Below are 25,705 nucleotides of genomic sequence, written 5' to 3' on the forward strand. Positions count from 1 at the left end.
TTCATTAAAGCAACCAGGCTTCAACTGTTTTACATACTGTTTAAATTGTGCGGTTACGCTTATATTTACAGTGTCAGATTTAGGATGAAAATATTCATAATTGTGTCCTTTTCACTACATTTTGTGGCCAAATTTAGAAACTCGTGATAAATATATATATATTTTCACACATTGCAACGGGAGAGCAGCAAGTTTTTCAGCGTGTGCTTTATAGTCTAAGTGTAAAACGCATTAAGTTGGTGTCATTTGATGACCGTTTAAAAGCTCTTGTAATAATGTGAAACAAAGAGCCCACAGCCAGTTTTACAGAACAATGAAAGGCTGTCAGTGTCATGTAAAAGCCTGTGAGGTTATACTGCTGATTCTTAGTTGCAATCAGAAGCAATCCAGCAGAGGTGGACATGACTCAACAGTTTAAATGCATGGTCCCTAAAGTAGCTGCCACCCTACGACGCCTGGTAAAGACACAGAAACACCCAGCTGCATGAAAGACGAAGATGGATCTACGCCCTTTCTCAGCCTCTAGCTTCTTTGCAGCCGTTTTATGAGGAGCTCATCTGCAGCTGCACCACAGTCCTGACCACAAAGTGCTGCTGGGTCACGATGCTGCGGCGACGCTGCAGACCCGCTTTATGACATGCATGTCACATGTCTGCAGGCTCATACGAAGAGAACATGCATCATGCAGAAGTCCACATGAATGTTCAGATTGTGATGTAAACACCACTGTGCTGTCAGGAATAAATAGAATAAATGACAGAGATGGAGGACAGATGAGCAGCAGATTGGGTGTCCCAGAAGGATAAGTGGACTCGGTCACGTTTCAAACAAAAAACTGAAGTGCTGACGGGGCATTTCCACAGCCAATAGGTTCCTACTTGCTGAAAGGGTGGACTAAATGCAGGTCTGCTTTCTATATAAATCCAGACTAAATTTACTCTCCCTAAACACGCACACACCCTGAAAACTGCACGCGCAGTGTACACCTGAATGGCTGGAGAGACAGCCAGGAGCCACTTAGCTAAAATTACAGCCTTTTATCACAGCTTTTATCTCATGAGCGAGTTTAGATGTTGAAACATGAACTCTCGAGTTTCTGGTTTGTTTTTTTACTTTTAGGTCTCATCCAGAAAGTTGCTGCAGAGATGCATAGCTGCTGATTCACTAAAACGAAGGTTAATTTTATTAGATTAGCTTCTTTTTGCAGGTAAAACTGACCTGAAAGATGTATTCACCAGGTCGCACGTCTGTGATGTCAATCCACTGACAGTCGATGTCATGGCGGTACGTGTCCCAGCAGCCAACAGAGATACCCTGATCTCCCATGTTGTAGCAGGCAAATCGCTTATGGAGACCTGGAACATGCATGGAAGCACGTAAAAGCAAAATAAACAAGGTTATTTGTAGATTTGTAATTTGGGTCCTAAATATCTACTGAAGAAAATCGAAACAGAAATCAGTAGGGGTTTTTCGTCAGATGGCACCATTTGGAGATGGAAAAATGTATTGCACCTTAAACCCCCTCCATATTTCTACAATCCTCTAGCTGGGCAACAGATCTAAAACACAACAGTTAATATTCCCATAAATCAGTCCAGGTATACGCTTTGGGACTGACATCTGCACGTAAGCGGATATCTAACACCATTGGCTTATTGGGAGCCTAAGTCACGCCCATCTACTTCCGCACCATGGGTCCCTGGAAGAACGAAAAAATGAATGCAAGTCAATGGGGCTAAAAACGCTATTTTCTAATTCCGCTTGTTTTGAGCCATGGATTTCACATATGATGTCCGAGAATTTTAAAGACACGTTTTGATACCAAAAACGCGCTTGTCTTCTAACAGGGGGAAACACTATTTTAGGTTTTGTGTGAAAATAAGTCCAGGACTACAAATGTGCTTCACGAAAGTGACATCATCGAAGCAGACATGAAGAAAACTGAGGGGAAAGAGTTGTAAATTCAGCAAACTTGCCACAGGAGGAAAGAACCACCATAAATCTGGTCATTTGGTAAGTAGCAGCTATGCTACGGGGGAGAGGAGATGTGGTAACGTCACACATGCGACGTGCCGATTTCTAGTTTGTAGTCATGCTGACTGCAGGTAAGACACTGACTTCTCATATCATCAACACTCGTTAACAAATCAGAACCCTTTCTTCAAGCGTTAGACCTCAAATAGCGCAGCAGTAGTTCTGGAGATAGAGCAGGTTGTCCAGTAATCGTAAAATTGTAGGTTCAATCCCAACTCCTGCCAGAGAATGCTGCTGTTGTGTCCTTGGGCAAGACACTTAACCTGGCTTGCCTGCTGGTGGTGGTCGGAGGGACCGGCGGCACCAGTGTTCGGCGGTCTCTCTTCCGTCAGTGCGTCCCAGGGCAGCTGTAGCTACGTTGTGGTTCATCATCACCAGCGTGTGAATGTGCGTGTGTGCATGTGTGTGTGAAAGGGTGGATGACTGATTGTGTTGTGAAGCGCCTTGGGGGGTTGTAGAACCCTTAAGGGTTCCATATACAAATACAGGCCATTTAAAGCTTTAGACTGCAGATGTTACATGTTAGTCAACCTATGTTTTCTTATATTTGATGCCGTCATAGCTCTGAAGTTGAAACTGTTTTAGGCACAAACAATCTTACCTTCGGGGCAGTAGGTGTCCTCCAAACAAAAGCTGGCTTTATGACCTTCTGCTACTTTCGTTCCATTGAGCGTGAGCAGATCATAGTGGGTGAACACCTCGATGCTGTGGTAGTGTCTGCACACAACAAGGAAGCAAAAGAACAAAGTCATGTAAGAAAAGAGAAAAAGTGTTTTATTTATTTATTTATTTTTTGTTCATCCTTCCACAAATCCTGTTTTGGTTGTCTGCAGGCTTCAGACAACAACTCCGAAAGTTCAGAAATGAAAATAAAAGTCCGGTGTTGTTCTTCCTAAATGCAGAGCCATTCCCTTTAAAGAAAAAAAAGCTACCAAAACTGAAAGTTAAACCATGTGTTTGCTGGTTGAGTAGGTGGTGGCTGGGTTGTGGCGGAGCTCCTTGTTCTGGTACATGAAACCACAACAGCTGAGATAAGAGGCCCTGCTGCTCTGACTGCAGCATGACTGGAACAACTGGGTTAACCAGAGAGGATGGTGTTTATTGTAAACTTCATCTCGGACTTGTGTTTATTGTGTTAAATAACAGACTTTTATAGAAAATATGCTATTTATAATCCACATTTTAGTAACAGAGTTATGTGCTTTAGTCGTGGATCATGTTTCACTTCCCAAATCTAAAGTAACCATTTAGCTTCAGCTGCAGGGATTTAATTTTCTGCTTCTTGTTGTCTGGTACGGATTAAAATTCACATTTATCTTTTGCCACGTTAGGATCAGTGTCCCCTTTCGTGTGGGACTACATGGCATTGTTATCGCCTTTTCATTGTCCTGACAAATTAGATATTGTTCCATTTTTACATGTAAATACCAGAAAAAACCCAAACCTTTCTATAAGCAGATGGTGAAGAAAGCAGAAAGGATCACTATTAAAGACCAAGTCTCAAAACACAAGCCAAGAGCAGGCTGACATTTAGCTTTTGCTTCTTTTCTTAAAGTAAACCTATATAAAAACCAGATAAACAGCAAACTGTAAGTTACAGTAGAAATGTATAATTAACTTGCAATAACATATGCATTTCTGCTGAAACTTTGATTTTAGAAAAAAGATAAATACAGATTAATGGTAACAGGTAGAAAGCATTTCTTACAAAAATGCATTTTCATCATGTTAAAGGCCTAATTTGAAAGATGCATAACAATATGAGTTTGCTATTTTTCCTGTTCATTAGATATTTGATTAGTTTTTGATTGGCTGCTTATAAACTGGTCAGGCAACTTTCTTTCTTGTCAAAAATTCCACATAAAAATGCAGTTTGTTGATTTTTTAATTTTTAAAATTTTTTTGGTGATGTTGGAATGAACTATATATTTTTACAGATGTCTAACATCTTAGGTGTGTTCTTGCTGTGTCGTATCTCTAATTCCATGCTGTCGTTCTTTTTTAATACACAGAGCAGTTTTGTTTACCTGTTTTCCCGCTACGTTTCGTTTGCGGCTGCAAACTTCCTTAGGCTGACGCTGATGGTGGCTCAGTGCTGTGGTTTACTCTAAAACCAGACTGAAATTTCTCTAGGACATTATGTGCAATACTAAAATCATTAAGCTGCATTAAAACAAGCTTTTCTAAAATTTTACTTAAGAATAGTAAGTTAGATATCGGTCTGAAGTTGTTAAAATCACTAAAATCTAAGTTTCTCTTCTTCAACAGGGGCCTCACCACTGCCCCTTTAAAGGCAGCAGGAAAGACCCCGGTTTGAAGAGAACAGTTCATCATGGTTAAAATCTCATCTCTAAAATATTCATAAAATGGCTTAAAAAATGAAGTAGGAACTGGATCTGAAAGGCATGTGGTGGGCCTCACTGAGGAGAAAACTGTATCTAGAGTTCCAGCCTCAACCAGGGCAAAACTGTCCAGTGTTTTCTCTGGTAACGGTACACACTCAGATTTCGATAAAACCATGTCACTGAGAGAGGGTAAAATGTTGCATCTGATTGTGTGTATTCCCTCTGAAGTGGTCTGCAAACTCATCACAGAGAGAGTTTGATGGTGTTTCCTGAGATGCATCAGTGTTGTTGTTAAAAACTTTATTGATGGTGGAAAACAGGATTTTAGGATTATTCTTATTTTCTGAGATAATTTTGGAGAAGTATGCATACCTTGAGTTCCTTACTGCGTTATTGTATGACTTTAGAGTTTCTCTGTATATCTGATAGTTTATAGTGATTTGATTCTTCCTCCATTTTCTCTCTGCCACCCTGCAGTTCCTCTTTTGGGTTCTGAGAGATTTGTTCCTCCATGGGAATGTTAGTCTAGGCTGTATCTTTTTAATTTTTTGTGGAGCCAGACGGTCAAGGGTGGACTGAAGCCTGCTGTTAAAATTGTTCACAATAAAATCACAGTGAACAGGTAAAGTAATTGGAGGAATCCTTTCTAAGGTATCAATAAAACCTGCAGCCACTTCAGGGGTTAGATGACGTTTCCTGACACTTCTCACAGAGGTCTCCCGCTGGGTGAAACCGGTGATATTAAAAAACACGCAACAGTGGTCAGAGACAGCCAAATCAACAACAGAGAGCACACGGGTAGACAAGCCATGCGTAATGACCAAGTCTAGGGTGTGCCCCCTGTTGTGAGTTGGCCGTGTGACGTGTTGGCTAAAATCCATTTAATTAAGAATATTTTAAAAATCGATCGACAAAGGGTCCAAAAGATTATCCACATGAAAATTAAAATCACCAGCTAAAATTATTGAAGGGTGTGTGTGTGTCACTATTATTTAGGTGTGGAGAAGACTTGGTTTTTACAATTCTTTTAGTTTTGTACTCAACAACACTGGTGGCATCCAATTTTTCCAAGTTGGAAGCTGGAACGCACGAGCTGAGCCAGCAGGCGAAGCTCTTGATTTACCGGTCGATCTACGTTCCTACCCTCACGAGCTTTGGGTAGTGACCGAAAGAACGAGATTTTGAATAAAAGTGGCTGAAATGAGTTTTCTCCACAGGGTGTCTGGGCTCTCCCTAGAGATAGAGTGAGAAGCTCGGTCATCCAGGAGAGGCTCAGAGTAGATCCGCTGTTCCTCATCAGAGACCAGGATTGGCTAAACCCAACCCTGGCCTTACAACAGGTCTATTGGAATTTAATACTTCTCATGGATTCTTGGAATACAAAAAATGTCTCATTCAATGTACACAACACTCCTAAAACAGCAGTTATGGGACAACTCTGTAGTAAACGTCTATTTGACAACCTGTTTTTAGTTTTACCTGTGACACTGGTGCCATGTCCAGCTTTCTCTGGTGGCTCTTGGTCTGAAGTCAGCAAGACCCATGTTCATGATGCGGGAGGAGAAGCGCAGCAGGCGACGGTGTCCGTAGGGCCAGTTCATCCTAGCAGCAGAGGACGACAGGCAGTTCTCCTCATTCGCACAGGTCAGCAGGTGGAGAGGTCGATCCTCCAGGTAGGCCGTCTCTTGGACGAGCTGAGCATCCACCACAAGGTCAGGAGCAGCTGCAGCGTTCAGAAGGTTCAGTTAAAACAATCTCCTGCTAATCATTTATTCTTTTAATCTTTTTTGTACTGCGTGGTGTGTGACTTCATTCCAACATTTCCAGTTGTAACATTCTAGCATAATTAGGCCAAACTGTGGCTGCTAATATCATCTAAAGTTTTCAAATTTTAGCCACTTATAAAGATAAAAGTTTGCAATTCTTGGCTAATGTTTGTCTTCCAACTTCAAGTTGAGATGAGTTAGTCACGTGTGTATGACGAAGTCACTCTTAAACTCCAAAAAGGTCAGTTTTTATTCATTTTCAGTCATCAAGTAACATCACAATGATTTAGAAAGTGTTTGATTTATTGCAACTGGCTGATGTGTAAATCAGACTTTTGGGTTATTTATCTGATTATTCGCTCAAAATAATCAATAACTTGTGTCCAGTTACTTAAATTTTCAGACAAACAAGATAGAATTTGATCACTTTTATGTTGTTATATTTTTAAGTAACAATCACATGTAGAGTTTTGGTACACACATTCACCCGGAGTCAAACATGAAACCATTTAAATACAAGCTGAGATGTTAGATCTCTTTGTCCATGTTTACATTTAATTTTAAAATCTGAACAGACAAACAGCCTCACGGCGTTAATCCACTAGTTCTTGCACACATCTGTAAACACATTTTAAAAAATGTCCTTGAATGATCACTGTGCAACACATGCGGGGGTGTTTACGGTTTCCAGACTCACTCTCCACACACGTGACTCCAGCAGCTCTTCCGTCTCCTCCTCTGGGACAGTAGACGTGAGCATTTCTGCGACACTGCTGGATGGACATCTCAGTGCCGACGCAGTGGGTCCCGCTCAACAACACCTCGCCGGCATCTGAAGAGCCCGGCCAGTACCAGGTCTCCTGCACAGAAACACAAGAACAGAATGAAAGCATACACCAAACCTGGAAAAAGGACTGAAAGCAAACACTTGTGGAAAAAGCAATAAGAAGACGTAAAAAGTATCAGAGCTGAGAGCATGCAGCAGTTTCTGCAGTAAACTGCAGTAAACACCAAAACCCATTCTTTATAGGCACTATCAGTATGCATTATCACATTTTCCACTCCTTTTTCACAATTTTAAAACGGCTTGTTAAATTTTCCCAGCCACCATTGCCCCCTACCTCCCCTCCAAGCACACTCAATTTGCCTTTTCCATGCACTGTTCTATTTTCAGTATGATTGCTCTGTGAATTTCCCCCGATCTCTCTTCGCCTCACTTTCCCTCTTTTATTTTTGGTGCAGTGGAAGTGGACGTTTGAGAAGCCTGTAATTGCTTCAGGCCTCGATAATAACACAGCAGTCATACAAACACCAGGGTAGAGAGAGAGAGAGAGAGAGAGAGAGAGAGAGAGAGAGAGAGAGAGAGAGAGAGAGAGAGAGAGAGAGAGAGAGAGAGAGAGAGAGAGAGAGAGAGAGAGAGAGAGAGAGAGAGAGAGAGAGAGAGAGAGAGAGAGAGAGAGAGAGAGAGAGAGAGAGAGAGGAGGAAACACAAGAGCACAAAGAACAATAGTTCAGAATCAGAAAGAGAATCATGATGCAATTTCTGCATCATTTACCTGATGAGCTCTGGCGGCAAATCCCAAACCCAGCTGTCGACAGACCACCATGGCTTCATTCAGGCCCCAGTTCTCACTGCAGACGGACCCCCAACGCTTCACTCCTCCAACCTCCATCAGCACCTCCACACGACCCTCTCCAGGATCTCTGCCACCTGCCAGGCGCACCTACATGGCAGGGTGGGAAAAAAAAAGTTGTCAATGAAAAAATACTTTTTTATTATCATATAGAAGCACGTTTTTGTGAATATCTTACCGTAGCCTTTAAGCCAGTGTTTGGGACGTTGCAGCGGACCGCTACGTCTTGGGTATGTTTACAGGTGTAAAGTGGTACTGGTCTGTATTCACACTTAGTTATGGACATCTCTCTTCCTTTGCACTGGACACTGTTCATGTGGATGGGACCAGTACCTACAGGGGTTAAGGATGTGCCTCATTAGCCTCGTCCATAGAGGTATACTCTCATATAAAAGAGTCTTAAACCTGATGGCTCTGTAGCCCAGATGTGATCTGAGCGTCTGATGTGGCTCTGAAATGGAGCTTACCAAGAGAACACTCTGCTTTATGGACCAAAATAGATTCAAATTTGCAAATGGTAGAAATAAGGTTTCAAAAGATCTGTTTGGGTAGGTGTATGAGGCCCCAGCAGAAGCCCTTTAAAGCCCTATAATTTGGCCTTAAATAGCTAATGATGTCATTGCGCTCAGTGTCAAGACGTCTCCCCTGACTACGCAGCGGATAAGTCATGAAGGATGTTGAACCATTTCTAACACTCAGTGATTTCTACTCCAGCCATGTCACCAAGTTTAATCCGGCCCTAAAGCCACACTTAGATGCTTTCCATGAATTATTTAATTAGGAAAAGTAGAGCGGAAGAAACACACTGAGCATTAAAGATCACGCTAAGTGCTCATTTGGGCGGAAAGATAATGGGAGGAAATGCACGTGATTACAGAGTGAATGCTGAGGTATGGCAAGACAAAAAAAGGACAAGTGAGTGCGAGAGAGTATAGGGTCTATGCTGTTCTGGAGGAAAACTCCACTTTTGCCACTTCAGTGGCCAAACTTTCTTGCCCACAACAAAACAAGACCATCACAATTACATCTGAATGCTTGCTGATTGCCTGACAACCCCATTTCAAAGCCGAGCAAACTGTTCTCATTCAACAAGTTTATTTTGGCAACAACAAATTCCCTTCATTTGGTGGCCTGACCCTCCTAGCTTAGTTTACACTTGTATAATTGGTCATGGGTAGAATTCCTCAACAATCAGCTTCTGTGATAGAAGCAGACGTCAGACTGTAAGCATTTTCTTTGGGTTTATTTGTTTGCTAACGTCCGTGGAGTTGGAGTGATGTCTTTGGTAACAGCCATTTAAACTGAGAAGTGTTTAGTCTAAAAGGAATGACTGAGTTCAACTAATCATACTCTGTGTGCTCAGTGAACTTGGGCTTCCCTTTTATGTCTGTAATGTTTAGCAAATAACTGCTTATCATATTAGTTTTGGTGGTTTTGGACTAGAGGTTTATTCATTTTTGTGGTCTCTAGCACTTGTGAGTTGTTCTCTGTGAAAAAGAAGCTCTGGCACTCCTGTTTCAAGAGGTAGTTAGCTTGTGGAGAATGTGGTAGAATTTCGAGTTGCATGAGTATTCATGAAATTCAAACATCTCGCCTCTGATTGGCTAACAACATAACTCTTCCACAGCCTCCATTTGCTTTGAACATTGATTTATTTGTCTCGACAAATAACACAAGCCTGAAGGTGTTCTGCCATAGGGAGTTGCTAATGCTAACCATTAGCTTCTTACTAGTTAAAAAGTGCTTTTTTTTTAGCTAAAAAGTGCTCTGCTGTCCAGATGCTAAACCAACAACATTCTTCCCTTTATCACACAACACGGGTGAGTCTGTGAATGTAAAATTTCAGTGTGGCATTGATCTGTGTGGCTTTTTCTGACCCGAGTGCTTCTCCATCTATTTTCTTTTAGTGGATAATCCAGGAAATAGCATACACATGAAAATCAGCGTAACTGATCGTATTCCAAAAAGAACAAGTATATATGTTTTTCTGTTTACTTCACCTTTAAACGTTTAGCAGTCTTCCACATTTACCTTTCAAAACCTAATGAGATGAAATGTGATGTAATCACAGAAGCATTTTAAGTACAAGTCCTGGCTTACCCTGGCCCAATTGAGCCCTGGTGAGAGCCTCTTTAGCCGTCCCAAAACCCAGCTCCCTGCAGACCACGCTAGCAGCATTCAGGTCCCACAGGTGGTCACAGACTGTTCCCCACTTTCCTTCTTTCAAAACTTCAACACGGCCCTCTCCAAGACGAGGTCCGGCCTTAAGGCGAACGACAGGCTGGAAGGAACCGTTTTCAAGTCATTAAACTGATGAAAAATAAAACTGTATCCATTAATCATAGTTTTAAAATTGATTTATTTTTAAACAATTCACTGTCTGGGTTGTACTTCAGTATTTGCTTTTAGTAAAGTTCAGTGCAGGCCTCAGTTATGGTACTCAGTCTTTGTTCCATTTTTCATTACAAATTTTCCAACTCCCTCAAAACTTTTTAAAATGTATGTTAATATAATTAAAGAGGAGCTGTTTGGTAAGAGTCTTACAAATATAAAGTTCAACCCCCCCCAAAAAAAATAAAAATTCTCCTATGAAATGGTTTTTGCACAAACCGGCACAGCAGGTGGAGCAGGCGCTCTGCCATAGCGAGAGAAATGGAATCCAGGGACGCAGTTGACCACTGCGTGCATTCCACCCCGGCATGGGACATCACTCCTGGGGAGGGACAACTGCGCCTGACACTGGGACAAAGACACCTCCACACCTTGACATTGCACCTTCTCCACCCAGTAGGCCTTCTTATTGATCAGGGCACTCAGCCTGGAAAGGGAACGAAGTAGACAGAATGGTAAAAGGAAAGAATGTGACTGAATTTAGACGATATTCTATCATTTAAAAAGCGGGTTTTACCTCGATGAAGGATCAGCTAACTTGGAATCCCAAAGTTTTCTGGAAAAAAAAGAAAGCCATGTTTTCCCCAAGCAACTGAACAGTTTAACACTGAGATAATTCAGTACCTTTCCACGGCCTATTGTCACACCAACACTTTTATACTCAAAACCCTTCTCCCATCCATCAAACTTTAGCTTAAAAAAGTGAAAATACCAATTTAAAGGAGGGAATAACATAAAATAGTCTCTATGTTTGGTTATTTTTATCCTAATCTTGAATGTCCTCTTTTCCTTGTTTCTTTTTCACCCTCAAACCATCCGCTCACTTTCATTTGATTTTTTTTTTTAACTTCCTGTTCTACCATCGGGGGTAATTCTGCTTCTATCCACAAAGTCTATAGTGGAAGTCTGGTGTGTAGAAAAAACATTAAAAGTATGAATAGATCACTATGTGTCAATTTCTTTAAGAAAGACCTTGTTGAGGTCTGCCAACTCCAACAGGATTCTCTGAACTGTCAAAATGAAGTAGTGTCATTTCTTTATTTGGCAAATGTCTGAGGTTAGACAGGCTTGTGGGAAATGTTGGGGCCAACAGAAAAAGTTTCCAAACAGGAACTACTTTATTATCTTTGGGTTGAACTTAACAGTTAATGACTTATGACCAATTGTGGAACTTTTTACATTATAAATCATCCGGTGGTGTAAAGGCAAACGCATTTCTTCAAAATGTCTTCCGCAACAACTTAAAATATCAAATTTAACCAATTGTTTTTATAAACAGTCAGTAAACATGGTGGGAACATTCTCAATTACCAGTGAATTTAGTTTGGTTGGGAAATTAGATTATGGGTTTGCATTGAGTGCATTTACATGCAGCCAGTAACCCTTTTAAAACCCGAATATTCACAATAACCCAGTTCCACACGGCCATGCAAACACCGCTAAAAACCTGGATATGCTCATAACCGGGTTTTTAAAAACGCGGTTACTACACCTGGGGTAACTCTTTTCTAACCCAAATGTTTGGTTGTGTAAACGCATACCGGGATATCCCCATCAAAGCGTGTGTTCTGCGCATGCTCTGTTTGCAAGGAATCTTGGTCTTTTGAGTAGCGAGACGTCTTGTATGCGCCAGAACACCGGGAAGTAAACAACAAGTTGGGAGCAACATGGCGAGTCGCGGCACAGCACCACACTTTTGGAGTGACGAGGAAACCTCTGTCTTCATCGGTCTGGTGAAAAGTATGAACATTATGTCTTTTGTTGACGGCCGAAAGTACAGAGACATGGGAAACATGTTGTTGTTTTCACGGATACCGGAACAAGAAGAACCGTAAATGACACATATTGCGTCTTGACGTAGTCCATACGTCCTGACGCTACCCCAACGTCCGCATTTAAATCGGGTTATGCAAGTTAGGGGTAACTCTTTCTATTTATGCTTGTAAACGGGTTATTCTGATCAACTCAGAAACTCGAATACCGACCTTAACCCGATCATAACCCGGATATTGGCTGCATGTAAACGTAGTCAATGTTTCTATAAGTAAAAAATACTAACAGCTTATAACTTGCTCTGTGGGATGGGAAGTGAAACAAAATGTTATAATGTAATAACTTTATGACCATTTGGCTTTGTTGATGCTTTTAAGACTGTTACATCATTCTATGTCAATGGATAAATGTATGATATTATCAGATAGTCAGTATGGCTTTAGATCTAATAGATCAACTTCATTAGCATTAATGGACACTATTGAGGAACTCACAAATGCAATAGATCGTAAACATTTTGCTGTAGGAATTTTTTTGGATCTTCAGAAGGCCTTTGACACAATTGATCATAGCATTTTAATTAACAAATTAGAACGGTATAGGATTAGGGGGACTGTTTTGAAGTGGTTAACAAGTTATTTGAGCCACAGGAAGCAATTTGTGAAAGTGGGACAGTTTTCGTCAACATACTTGGACATTGCTTGTGGTGTTCCACAGGGTTCAGTATTGGGTCCAAAGTTATTTATTCTATATATTAATGACATTTGTAAGGTTTCAGAAATATTAAAGTTTGTAATGTTTGCTGATGACACAAATATTTTTTGTTCAGGGGAAAAATTAAACGAACTAATGGAAATACTTTCTGCAGAAATGTTTCAAGTAAAAAAAATGGTTTGATATAAAATAAATTATCATTGAATTTAAGTAAAAACGAAATACATGTTATTTGGGAATAACAAAGTAAACACCCAAATTGTGATGAATATTGATGGTGTAACTATTGAAAGGGTGAATCATTATAAATTTCTGGGTGTTATAATGAATGATAAAATTAGTTGGAAACAACAAATAAAACATATTCACAACAAAACTGTAAGAAGTATTTCCATATTAAATAAAGTGAAACATTTCCTGGATCGCAATATACTTCACATGTTATACTGTGCACTGGTGCAACCATATTTAAATTATTGTGCAGAGGTCTGGGGCAACACTTATAAAACTAGGGGCAGCAGTAGCTCAGGTGGTAGAGTGGGTTGCCTCATGATCGGAGGGTCATGGGTTTGATTCCAGCTCCCGCCAGGGGTATCCTGCTGTTGTGTCCTTGGGCAAGACACTTCACCCAACTTGCCTGTGTTAGTGGTGGTCAGAGGGGCCGATGGCGCCAAATGGCAGCCTTGCCTCTGTCAGACCTCCCCAGGGCGGCTGTGGCTACAAGTAGTTTACCATCACTAGCAGTGTGTGAATGTGAGAGTGTGTGAAAGCGTCTTTGGGTGTCTAGAAAAGCGCTATATAAGTTCAATGCATTATTATTATTATTATTATTACATTATCACCAATAATAATATTACAGAAGAAAGCCATCAGGATTATTAATAAAGTGGGCTACAGAGATCATACTAACAACCTGTTTTTGAAATCACGAGTATTAAAGTTTACTGACCTTGTTCAATTCTTGACATTACAAATAATGTATAAAGCTAATGACAAACTACTCCCTGGTAATATACAAAAGTATTTCTTATATAGAGATAAACAATATAATTTGAGAGAGGAACGGAATTTAAAATACCCGTCTGTGCGAACAACAGTTAAAAAGTCAGTGCATCTCTGTTTGTGGGGTAAAATTATGGAATGGGTTAAATAGTGATTTAAAGCTATGCCCAAGTATGACCCAATTTAGAAAGTGGTATAAAAACATGGTCTTCATGAGGTACAGGGAGGAAGAGAGATTTTCACTCAAAAAGATCCAAAGAGTTATGTGAGGGTGTAAGTGTACAAAAGAAAATGGGGTGTGTTGTAATTATGTGTAGTAGGGAATGTTAATCGCTGTGTGTGGTGGTTAAATGGAAAAGGTATGTGGAACTATTTTGCATGGACCATTTGATGAATATAGAAAATTTATGATGAATTAGGAGAACAACATTGTTCCTTTTGATCTTGAACAAATGGGAAAAGGGGGGTAGGATTTAATAAGCACTAGCTTCCTCCTACTCCTTTTCGAACAGAATATGATAATGAAATTTTTGTGTGATTATCAGTGTGATTTTATTTTTAATGTCTACAATGACTTTGTTATTACTATTATTGTTATAATAGTTATTTTTATTCTTATTATAATGTTCGAAATAAAGATTTCATTCATTCATTCATTCATTCATTCATTCATTCATTCATTCATTCATAACCCTAATCCTAACCTTAGAGGCTACAATATGTTTGGTTTGAAGGAGTCCTAAATTATTTCCAGAAAACTCCAAAATAGCTTTTATGAATAGTAAGTGTAGGGATGGACAATATATTGGCATCAATATTGGTATCGGCCAATGTTAGTCATTTTTTAACATATCGGTATTGGTTCGATAAATAAAACCGGGCTGACATTAACAACCGATGTTTTTTTTTCCATCTCGTCTCTGTTTGTTTTCCTGTTTCAGAGGGTGAGGGGGGTGATGTGTGATTGTTTAGTCATGTGAACAGTGAATGTAATCTTCTCAGAACCCTAAATTTGTGTGGTGTGAATACATAATAACGTAAATTCAGCTTTAATAATTTTAATTCTATACAAAATCTGATGATTTTAGAAGCCTTAATGTCAGTATATCAGTTATCGGCCATAACAGTGATCTTAATATTGGATATTGGTATCGGCCCAAAAATTTCATATCGGTACATCACTAATGTAAACATTTACATTTTGTAGTATTTACACAATCAAGCCCTCCTAAGCTTTGCTTCCTGATTAGTAAAGTACCTTGCATATTTCCTGAGTTAGAAAAGACACATTAAACCACTTAAGCTGTATGAATTTGTCCATTTGAATATGGCTTGTGCAAGTAAGTCAACCATGTGTTTGCACCATTTAAAGTCTGACATAAAGCAACAGTAAATCAAAATGAGAGAGAAAGACAGTGTGGGGGTGTTGCTTCATGGTTTGAAGGCGGGGAAAGTAGGGTGAGAGTGCTACCCAAATAATTGCCTGCTCCGCTTGGCAGTGTCTGCTTTGTGGTCCAGCAGTAGCATGTTGGTTCACACACACCAGACATGCAAATACGCACGTACATATCTGCTCTCCCTGCCTTCGCTTTGCAGGAACTGGCTCTTCAAAGCCAATATTGTTACAAAACCTTAGGAGTGCATGCTGAGAAAACACAACACAAGAGATGTAAAGCTGAAGTTTTTATGCGTGTGGAATAACTTTGAGGGCAGGGGAAAGGCATGTCATTTTGGTTTCCGGATACGTTTCTGTTTTGTACTTGTGAGCTAAACGTTTAGAGTGAGATGCTCTCTAACCGGCTGAGAAGAGATTAAAACTGATTTACGGCTCTTGCTTTCTTATTTAAGAGATTTAAAAGTGAGTTTGCAGACCACAGCAAAGAGGCTGTGATCACAGAACTATAAAATATTTTAAAACAGGAAAAAACTCTTATTTCACTGGATCTTCGGCTTCATGTGATGCAGTTCTGACAGCACAATACCAGAAGCCACAGTGGAAAGAAACTCAGGCAAAGATAACCTGTTATTATAGGCTGCTGTGTGAATGCAACGCTGCTAGACTACATGGATCGGGGTAGGGGGAGCAGGTTTCCATGCTGACTCCACAACAACCCATAGATATTCCAGTTAACCTCCTCAAAGAAATAAAAAATAAAGGGGTCATAATGATGCCACGACAATTAAAAGTAGGTTTGACCATAACTGCCACAAAGACACTTAGCATTGGATTTAAAAGGAAGCTGAAGCTGGAAAAATGTAACGAATAGCCGTGGGTGAACAGACAGCGGAGAAACGGATGACGTTACCATCAGCTTCAAAGAGACTGAATGAAACTAAACAATGAAGCTGGGAAATGAGTTAAGCACTTCTCTTTGTAAGCGGGGAGAGCACTTAAACATCTGTGAAAATGAGCTGAGGAAACTTAACGGGCAGAGACAAAAGCAGTTACTCCAGAAAAAAAAGTGCTGACTTGGAGAAAAGCTGTGAGGATCTCAGGGATTTCTCAGACTATAATCATAGTTATTTTAAATCGACCCCCCCCCCAAAAAAGTCAAGGACAGTTAAAAACACTAGGATGATGTACCGGGATGGATCCAACACAGTTTGTGGATATTCTGTAAAACTGTCATGAATTATTTCGGCCTCGATGAGACTAGCAAACATTTTAAAGGACGTTTTATAAAAAGTATGCAGCTCTATAGTGCATTTTCTCTTAAAAAGCCTTTCTTTGATTTGTGACTGGGGCTCATGTAACAGACAACAAAACACAACAACAAAATGCTTCTCCACCACTTTAATCTGGTAAATTACTGCTCTGCTAACAGGCCATAATCATAAACTATAATCTTAACAAAGCTCCACTTTTCCTGTTCTGACTTGTTGCTAGCTACTTAAACGGGAATTAAAGGATGGTCTGCTCAGACAATCAAACTCTGCATACAGTTGCAAAAAACTTTAATTGAATCAAGATTACTGAATCATGTTTATATCTGAAGTGTGGGCCAAAAGAAAAAAATAAAAGCCATGACATAAGTGTGCCCATTCATGGTATTGAAGATACTTGCACAAGTTGACTGAAACAAATGCTTGAGTATAGACAACTTCCTGAAGAGCCTATGTTTGGAGAAATAGTGTTTTTGTCTTTAGCCCAGACCACTCTGCATTTATCAGCTTCTGTACAGGAATGCTCATGTCAAATCGTAGAAAGGTGGTCCACTGTATGGTGCAAATTTTTAGTGGGCCAAATTGAACAACGTCTCGCTCTAGCAGGACATGCAATGTTACGAGTGCACCTCCCGAAAAGCATAAGTTAAAGTTAAAGTCCCACTAGTTGTCACACACACACTGTGTGTGCGACATTTGTTCGCCGCATTTGTCCGATCCCCTGGGGGAGCAGTTAGCTGCAGACACAGCCGCGCTCGGGAACCATTTGGTGGTTTAACACCCCAATATAACCCCTTAATGTTGAGTGTCAAGCAGAGAGGCATCGGGTCCTATTGTAAATGTCTTTGGTATGACCCAACCAGGGTTTGAACCCTGATCTCCCAGTCTCAGGGTGGACACTACCACTAGGCTACTGAGCCGGTCATTATAGCCAATAGTTAACCAAAACAACAATACTTAAAAGAGGAAAAAAGTGTCACAGTTAATTCTTCCTTTATTAGTCTTCGAACCCAAATTCCAAAAAGATAGTGGTCTTCTTGTTCCTGCATGTAGCTTCCACTGTTGCTAATGTTGCTAATTCAACATTTGTGCTGCATTCCCATCACTAGCTGTTTGCGATAATCCCATGGTGTATTTTCATTGGTCGATTGCAGATGGGAGTCGGAGGTTTTCGAGCAGTACTTGAAGACTGTTGGAGGCTGATTTTGGTCACTGTCGCAGAGCTGGTCACAATTTTTTTTTGTCACGATTCTGTTTACGACGAGGGATTTGTCTGGGACGGACAAAAACGCACAGTATAGTCCAGGCTTTACACAACCAATGAGCTAATGGCTGGTGAGAATGCAGCCTAAGTTAAAGTAGATCGTTGCTGTGTTGAAACAGCTCCTGAACACATAAAGGTTTATGTATATGTCCGCTGCATTTAATCTAGCTGTTAGCCCATCAGTCCCGTAGGACGTTTCCAAACAGAGACTGTTCAGAAAGTGATCTATTATAGGTGCTATAATCTTTTGTAGCTTTTAGACAGAAATACTTCAAAATGGGCACAAAAAAAACCCTTTTAATAAAAAATCATAAATCAATGATTAATCTTTGTTTAACATGTTAACAACCAGGCTTGAGACAGCTGATGCTAATGTGATGAGCCTTAGCAAAAAGAAAAAGCGTATTTTGTAGTAGGATTAAAGTTTGTGATTTTGAGGGTGAAGGTTGTTCCAACGGTCCACAAAATTCAGTTTTTGGATTAAAAATAACTTCAGTGAAATTACCAGGTACGAATAAAATGGTCTGCCTTTTGAGGTCTGACTGGTTTTGGTTTTGGTGGCGGGACTCAGCACACGACACGAGTCCTCCACTCCTGTCCCAGCCAGTGATGATTTAAAATAATTTCCCTTTGATGGGTAATATTCGGTTTCACTCACTATTTATTGAGGTTTATGCATAAAAAGCTACTTGGTCATGGTCAGAAAACACCACAGCAGGAGATAAAACAGACACGTTGAGCATGGACCACATCAAACTATCCATTTCCTGGATATCCTGGTGACCAATCCCTCTCCTCTTCCCACGGAAACAACGCTTTGAAAGCTGTGCCAGGTGAAACAAAATATACTAAATTTGTGTCAGTCTGCACAAATATAAAGCTATTTTGTTTCGTAATGACTTTATGTGACATGATGATTTAAGTATAGTATTACATGTTACTTTTTATTGTTCTGTTTGGCTGTATTATTTATGTGCTACAGTGCGTTGCTAACTAATTGTTAATTAGTAACGCACTACTGAACATCAAAAAAAATAATTCCAGGCTGGAGTTTGACGGCTGTCTTTTAAGTTTTGGAGTCAGCTTTTGAAACTGCGCCTCAAATGAACAAAAGCTGTGTCTGAGGGCAGGAAACCAACTCAAACAGCAGCTGAGATTTGATCTCAGTCCGATCAGAACGGCTTTGCTCTGCCCTCTGCTTTACGTCCAGTCCATGTTTCTGATCAGATGGAGGCTAGGGATTGTGCTCCAGCATAAAAACGAAAAGAAAAATCTTTCCACCCCCTTCGTTTGTTTATTGTTAGACAAAAATATTTGCTTCAGCCATTTCCCACATGGGGTGGAGGTGGCCAAAAATAAAACAAACATTCGTGGCCTTGCTCGGTCTTGGCAAAAAAATGTGATGTTTCATTTGATGATTCGGAGGCATTTTTCAAAGCTGTTGTTTAAGAAAACATCGGTTATATTTTGCATAACGAAGACCGAACAAGATCCAATTTTTTGCCCTGAAAGAGGCTGCTCCCTGGAAATAAGTGCCTCTATCTTACTTAAGATGTGCAAAACGTACAAACGCTTCTCATAGGACAGCCAGTAAGAAGAAATTTGGTTGAGATACATTTCTTTATACAAAAAGTAGTGGTCAAGACACAAGCATGACACTATATTAGATGCTGAGTTTATTATTTTGTTAATTGCTGGGGCATCTGAAGAGAGGCAGCTTGCATCCTGCTATTCAGGACAAAAGAGGTAATTATTGCAGACAGACAGATGGCACATTGCAGTCTGTTGGTCAGTACCTACCATCGCTCTAAAAAGGCCTCTGTGGGCAGAAGGACACATGCAGGGTTGTGTCTGCCTGTCTCAGAGTGTGTGTGTTTCTGCAAGCATATGTGTGTGTGTGTACAGTTTTAGAAATAGTTGGGGAGGCATTAGCATATGGGTGTACGTGAGGTGTTTTGATGGTATGCTTGTGAGGGCTTTGGACGTTTGTGTAGGTGCTTCAGTGGAAATTTATGCCTAAAGTTAGACAGATTAAAAAGTTTATATCCCCAAAATATCCTCATAAACACCTGACAGTAGTTTCTGAGCAAAGGAGTTTTAGTAAACAGCTTGGAACCTTTCTCATCGTCTCCTCTGCATTAAGTTTTCAAAGATTTCTTGGAACTGAATGTGAAATATGATTTTAAACATGCATTTAACATAGATGATCAATTGATTTATTTATTTATGATTCAAATCTGTCTCTCCCACTTTAGCTTTAGAAGCTAACAAACAAATCAGAAATATAAAAAGGTTAAGTTAACCAACACTTGAAATTTACAAAAATAAATGTTTTCATTCGCAAATAAATATTTTCTACTTTCGTTTTCATTCACTGTTGTTTTCCAATGAGCAAAACATGAAAACCTGCATTTACAATTATTTTGGTCTTTCTTCCATCGTGCTATGCTGGAATTTTCTATAAGTAAAAAAAACCTTTCGATGTTGGGGTTAGGGTTAGGGTTAGAAGTAATGTTCCTGCTTTTCTGATGACTTTAGATTAAAAGGTGTGGGTCCCATGTTTAAACAATACATTTGCAGTGGTCTCTAGTAGGAACGAATGCCCTGTCAGTCGTACTCGGGGTTAAAAAAGCTCGGCTGCTCCTGAATCTAGAAGTACAAGTCAGCTGAAGGAGAAATAGCTTCAGACTACAGGATTTGGACATCTCGCCTCGGATTGGATAACAGAAACTTGACTCTACCACTGACTCTGTTTGGTCTACAAAGTTGATGTTTTATCCCCACAAATAACAAAAGCCTGGAAGAGTTCTGCTGTGTGGTAGAGTTGCTAATGCTAACGGTTAGCTTCTACTAGCCGAGAGATTCTCTGCTTTTTTCTGGACGCTAAACCAACAACAGCCTTTCCTGTCATGAGCCAAGATGGGTGAGTCCATGAATGTTAAGTGACAGTGTGACGTAGATCTGTCAGGCTTTTCAAATCCTAGATTTTCACCATCTATTCTCTATCAGAAGCTAATGCAGGAGATAGGTGTAGGAGACTATTTTGAAGTTCTGTGCTCGGCTTCTGACCAAGTCCTCCAAACACACCCACATCACCCCGCTTCTCCTCCAGCTTCACTGGCTGCCAGTCAACTTCAGGGTTCATTTCAAGATCCTGGTTCTGGTCTATAGGGCCTTACATGGACAAGCACCATCTTACATTGGTGATCTTCTTAGTCCCTACACCCCCAGCAGGTCCCTGAGGTCCAGTGATCAAAGCCTACTGGTTGTGCAGCACCAGGCTAAAGACCAAAGGTGACAGATCATCTGCTGCTGTGGCCCCCAGACTCTGGACCTCTCTCCCCCTGAGCCTGAGATCAGTGGACTCAGTGGTCTCCTTTAAAAAGCAGCTGAAGACTCACTTGTTCAAGCTGGCTTTTGTATGACCTTCTTCACCTCTCTCTCTTTATTCTGCTCTCCCCACCTATTCCACCTTCCTCAGGATCCACTGGTTTCCCTCTTTCCTATTCACTCTCTCTCTTTCTTAACATCTTTTAATCACAATTGTCTATTTTTTGCTCGTTTTAAATATATTTTTAAACATTTTCTAAATGCTTTTTTATCTTTTTACATTTTTTGATTTTGTGAAGTGCCTCGTGATTTTTATCTTGAGAGGCGCTATAGAAATGATATTTTCTTCTTCTTCTTTCTGGATTGCAATGGTACTGATCCAGATGTGATGTAGAAAAGAAAATCTTGGGTTCATGGATGGATAGATAAGTGGATGGATGGATGAATGATGAAAGGATGGATAGATGGATAGATGGATGGGTAAATGGATGGGTGGATGGATGGATGATTGGATGGATGGTTGGTCAGTTGGTTTGTTGGTTGGTTTGTTGAATGAAATAATGAATACATGAATGAATGACTGAATGAATGAACGAACAAACAAACAAACAAATGAATGGTGTTAAGTGTGTTCTTTGACATTCATCATCATGTTTTGTATAGAAACATTAAATAGACCTACTTAAAAGTGAGGAACAGAAGCACTGACATTTCTTTCCGACAACATTTATCTTAAGAACGAATTCTAAATTTGATTGTTGAATATTGAGAAGAGTTTAACTGAATTAGACTGGATGCATCTGGATCTGTCAGCTTTATTGCACCTTGTCAAAGTTTTTGTTTGTTCAAAATAAATAAATGGAATGAAATAGAAATGGATCTACTGAGCCATCAAACTAAATGCTGCTAAACACCTTTTCCGCAGTTTTTTCTCCCCAACTTACATTAGATTAGTCACCAGGTTTTGAAAGCTGGCCTTCATCGAGCCATGTGGTGATAATCTTCTAGTCTGGATCCAACATTAATAACAGTCTCTCAGGAACTATTTTAGAGTCGCGAGTTGAGACCCACTCAGGGGATGAGGCACTTGGAGGACAGCTGGACCTGGATAATGCCACCGTGGACGAGTCAAGCCAAGTGTGGTTTTGGTAATGACAGCTGTAACCTCTGCTACAGGAAGCGGGGCTGAAACTGGCGTCCAGACCAGAAGCTGCCTACTCTGTAAGGAGATGCTTCCACATTTCCACCCTTTACATAAATACATGAACAAAGCACAGTTTGTACCATATATTTCATATCTCCTCCTCTTTGCCTCTGTCCAGTTTCACATACTGACCTGTAGGCAGTCTGGTCAAACGGTTGAGCTGCAGGAAATCCTAAAACGCCACATACGACACGGCTGCTGCTCAGGTCCCAACCCTGGTCGCACACATGACGCCACTTTCCAGCGTACTTCACTTCCAGCACGCCCTCGGTCACCAGACCACCAGCGTTGCTGGACAGGACGGGCCGTAAACGAGCTTCCTCTAAGTGAACCCTTCCAGATCCCTGTTCACGAGAATGTGTAGAAGCATTAAAAAAGGAAACTGCGTGAGTTAGGGTTAGGCAACTGTAAGCGATAACTGAAGCTCTCCTCACACAACACATTGATTGTACAAACAGCAGCAGACACCGTGCAATCAAGAGCAGAATAACGGATAACACGCTTTGATCATCCTACTCTCTAATCATCCACATGTCGTGCTTGGACTGCAGGAAGGAAACAGTGAAGTTTGTTGAATGTGTCAGGATGATTATAAAAGAGTGACAGCGTGTGATGCGTGCAAGTTGAAAAGAAGAAGAAAAAATAAAACAAAAGTGATGAATGGCAGAATTGTGTTTCTTCCTCTGGAAGAAGAGCTAAACTCAAGGCCCTGTTGGGGTAGAGGACCTGGATCTGTAGGAGCTTGAGGTTTTAGGGACATCTCTAATTATACGTGCCTACTGGGCTGTGGCTTTGCAAATGACATTTCTGTTAGTCTCTACGAAACCAGACTGTGTGAGCGTGCATGTGAGTGTGTGTGCTTTTACCTGTGTGTACTGTGCATCAGACTCCAGTCCCACGTCTGGATAAACTGGATCGGGTTCGACGTGGTTCTCGCTGAGCTGCTGGAACCTGCTCTCAGACTGGACCTGGGGGTAAGCTGGTGGTTGTGGCTGCCTGCTCACCTGCCCCTCTGCCTCCTGTCTCATGGCAGGTGGACCAGCCCTCACCGTCTCCTGCCTCTGCCTGTAGGCTTCGATATTCGCCAGGCGCGAAGGCAGCTGGTGTCCTTGCGGCAAAGCCTGCTGGCTCTGTCTTGAACCGCCTCGATTCCGTCTCAAGATCTGTATCTCGTGGCCATTCTCCCGCGGGGAGATGCTGTTGCGACGGGAGCTGGAAGGGTTGCGATTGAGGGCAATCTCATGGCCTCTTGAGGAGTATGAGGGAATGTTTGCCTCAGGTGGAGCTGCAGGGAACCAAGACTGTGCTGCTGGTGGTGGTGGTGGTGGTGGGTTTATTTGTTGGCTCGGCTGCTGGTTTGAGGATGAATATGTTTCCTCAATAGTGGCGGGGGGAAAGCCAGGTCTCCTTTCTGGGCTGCAAATGATCCCTAGATCCTCTGCATGTGTGCAGTCATTGATTCCCCAACCGCTGAAGTGGCATTGAGCAACCGAGAGCTCCGTACCTTTACAGCGCACATTATCTAACCAGATCAAACCTGGGACAAGAAAGATCATTGATCAAATCAAAAGAAAATAATAATCAGCAACAGGTTTTGAGCTTTTATCTGTCTGTACCTTGTCCCTGACCAAACTTGGCACTGTGCGCCCAGGTAAAGCTGCGCTGGAAGCCCAGCTGCCTGCACAACACATTGGCAAGGTTGATATCCACCTCATCATCACACACCGTGCCCCACGACCCGTCGTAGAACACCTCCACACGGCCCTCATTTGCACCTTGTCGACCCACGCCTGCCAGACGCACCAGAACATCCTGCGCAGACATCTGAGGGAGCCGGAGGAGAAGCAGGACGAGGAATGTGGACAGGGAGCTGAGAAGCAGCATCCTAGAGAGAGACAAGCAGCAAAGTAGGGCTGACTGGAAATGTGGCAATAAAAAAGAGAGAAGATGCCAAAGCTGGAGACCCCAAATAAATATGCACATGTCACCACAAAAATCCTAAAACTCACGTACAGACATGGAACTCACATTCCACACCCTGGCAAACGTATAATTAGAAACTTTCCTTAAAACCCTAATGGGACACTCCGTGGTAAAGTGAAAGATTTATGGATTTTTTTTTTCATTTTTTTATATCCTTTTGAAATAATCGGTCATTTAAAGGACAGTCGGAGGCCTGGGAGACAGTCTGGACCAGGACGGGGAGTAATAACCAAATCTAAAAGCAGCCTCTCCATCCAGCCAGCGGAAACTGGCTTTCCGCAAACCCTCCAGTTTAGCTGCTTGCATTTAGCCAACAGACACAAAAGCAAATAAACACGGTCATAAAAAATGTTCTCACACGTAAATAAAGCAGCTGGCCTGTAAGCAACGTTCTGGTTCATCAGCAGCAATAAAATATTCAACTTTTCATAGAAAGGATGAAAAAATCAGGTGAGAGAGATGGTTTCTGGAAAGGTGAGCAAACGTAAGCTGGCACACATTCTTGCAAGTGAATTTAAACAGATAAAAGATGTGGAAAATCAGAATCCTCTAATTTAAAATACCTTTGGGTTTAATTTTCAAAAAAATAAAAAAGGAGAAAAGACAGGAAATAGAAATTTGCTGAGATGGAACTCACCTGTCTGTTGGTCTCACCCTGAAGTCACTGGGAGAAAGAAAGGAGATGAAACTGGGACTTTGGTCCTGCTGACTCTCTATTCTCCTCTTTTCCCTCCCTCTCTCCTTTTCTGTCACTCCTTCAGATCTGCTACTTCTTCAGTCCCTCCCATTTTTTATTCAGCTGAGAAGTTCTTTTCCTCTCCTCCTTCCCTGAAGTCACGTTTCTCTTTCCTTCTCAGACGGCCCTTCAAAGAAAATCTGGAAGAAGAAAAATAAACCTGGCCACAGAAATCCAAAGAAACAAAAAACAAACAAAACAAAACAAAAAAAGCAAACTTTTTTATATATAAGCAGAACAAACTGTTCTCTTGGTGTAAACATTAACTTTGTAATGATCTGAGCATCTCAAAGAAAAGTGATGTGAAAACCCCTGGGGTGGGTTTATAGACATTTTTACCTGTGTCCAGGTGTGATCTTGTTCTCCTTCCTTTCTGTTTCCTGATTTTTGAAGCTTGGGATTTTTTCCACAACGTTTAACCCTTCTTTCAGTAAAACTAACAGCTAAAATGTTAAACTGCACACAACTTAAGGTGCCACATGATAAAAACGTTGTCATCTGCAGCGGGAGCAAAGCTGCAGTTCTCAGCTTTGTGTTGTGATCATCGACATACCTATATGTATACATTGTGATATATGTGTGTTTAGGTATTTATCTCTTTATTGTTACTTCTGTTTCAGTCATTGGGTCAATGAATCCTTCAGTCAAAAGTTTTGCCCTGCAGCTCATGCTCTTGTGTTCCCTTGTGCCCCTTCTCCACCAGCACGATTCAGCGTGACACAAATGGGATCAGTTTGGCCTATTCCAACATCTCGGGTCAGTATTTACTCCAACGTTTCAGTACCTGCTTCGACTTGGTTCCCAGCGTACCGCACCATTCTAAAAATGCAAGGTCAGCAACTGTCGGCCACTGATTGGCTAGGGG

The 25,705-nt window shown here is 41.0% G+C and overlaps 1 protein-coding gene across 2 annotated transcripts in view; it reads right to left on the minus strand.

Annotated features, from left to right (window-relative positions):
* Nucleotides 1–24,844, minus strand: part of LOC107373893 (lysyl oxidase homolog 4) — a 42,173-nt gene extending 17,329 nt beyond the window's left edge. Inside the window, exons 1-13 of one of the 2 annotated variants that reach the window (XM_070552611.1) lie at nucleotides 24,742–24,844; nucleotides 23,738–24,006; nucleotides 22,988–23,658; nucleotides 22,254–22,465; nucleotides 10,688–10,726; nucleotides 10,390–10,597; nucleotides 9,880–10,060; nucleotides 7,958–8,112; nucleotides 7,702–7,869; nucleotides 6,843–7,005; nucleotides 5,859–6,102; nucleotides 2,636–2,751; nucleotides 1,219–1,355 (exon numbers count right to left, since the gene is read on the minus strand). In XM_070552611.1, coding sequence (XP_070408712.1) covers nucleotides 1,219–1,355; nucleotides 2,636–2,751; nucleotides 5,859–6,102; nucleotides 6,843–7,005; nucleotides 7,702–7,869; nucleotides 7,958–8,112; nucleotides 9,880–10,060; nucleotides 10,390–10,597; nucleotides 10,688–10,726; nucleotides 22,254–22,465; nucleotides 22,988–23,658; nucleotides 23,738–24,005 — 2,562 coding nt within the window. In that variant the 5' untranslated portion in view covers nucleotide 24,006; nucleotides 24,742–24,844. Of the gene's footprint in view, nucleotides 1–1,218; nucleotides 1,356–2,635; nucleotides 2,752–5,858; nucleotides 6,103–6,842; nucleotides 7,006–7,701; nucleotides 7,870–7,957; nucleotides 8,113–9,879; nucleotides 10,061–10,389; nucleotides 10,598–10,687; nucleotides 10,727–22,253; nucleotides 22,466–22,987; nucleotides 23,659–23,737; nucleotides 24,330–24,741 lie in introns of those variants that run through there. The other variant, XM_070552610.1, reaches the window with a different exon arrangement.
* Nucleotides 24,845–25,705: the final 861 nt, after the last annotated feature.

The sequence above is a fragment of the Nothobranchius furzeri genome, chromosome 6 (genome assembly GCF_043380555.1).
Source record: "Nothobranchius furzeri strain GRZ-AD chromosome 6, NfurGRZ-RIMD1, whole genome shotgun sequence".
NCBI lineage: Eukaryota > Metazoa > Chordata > Actinopteri > Cyprinodontiformes > Nothobranchiidae > Nothobranchius > Nothobranchius furzeri.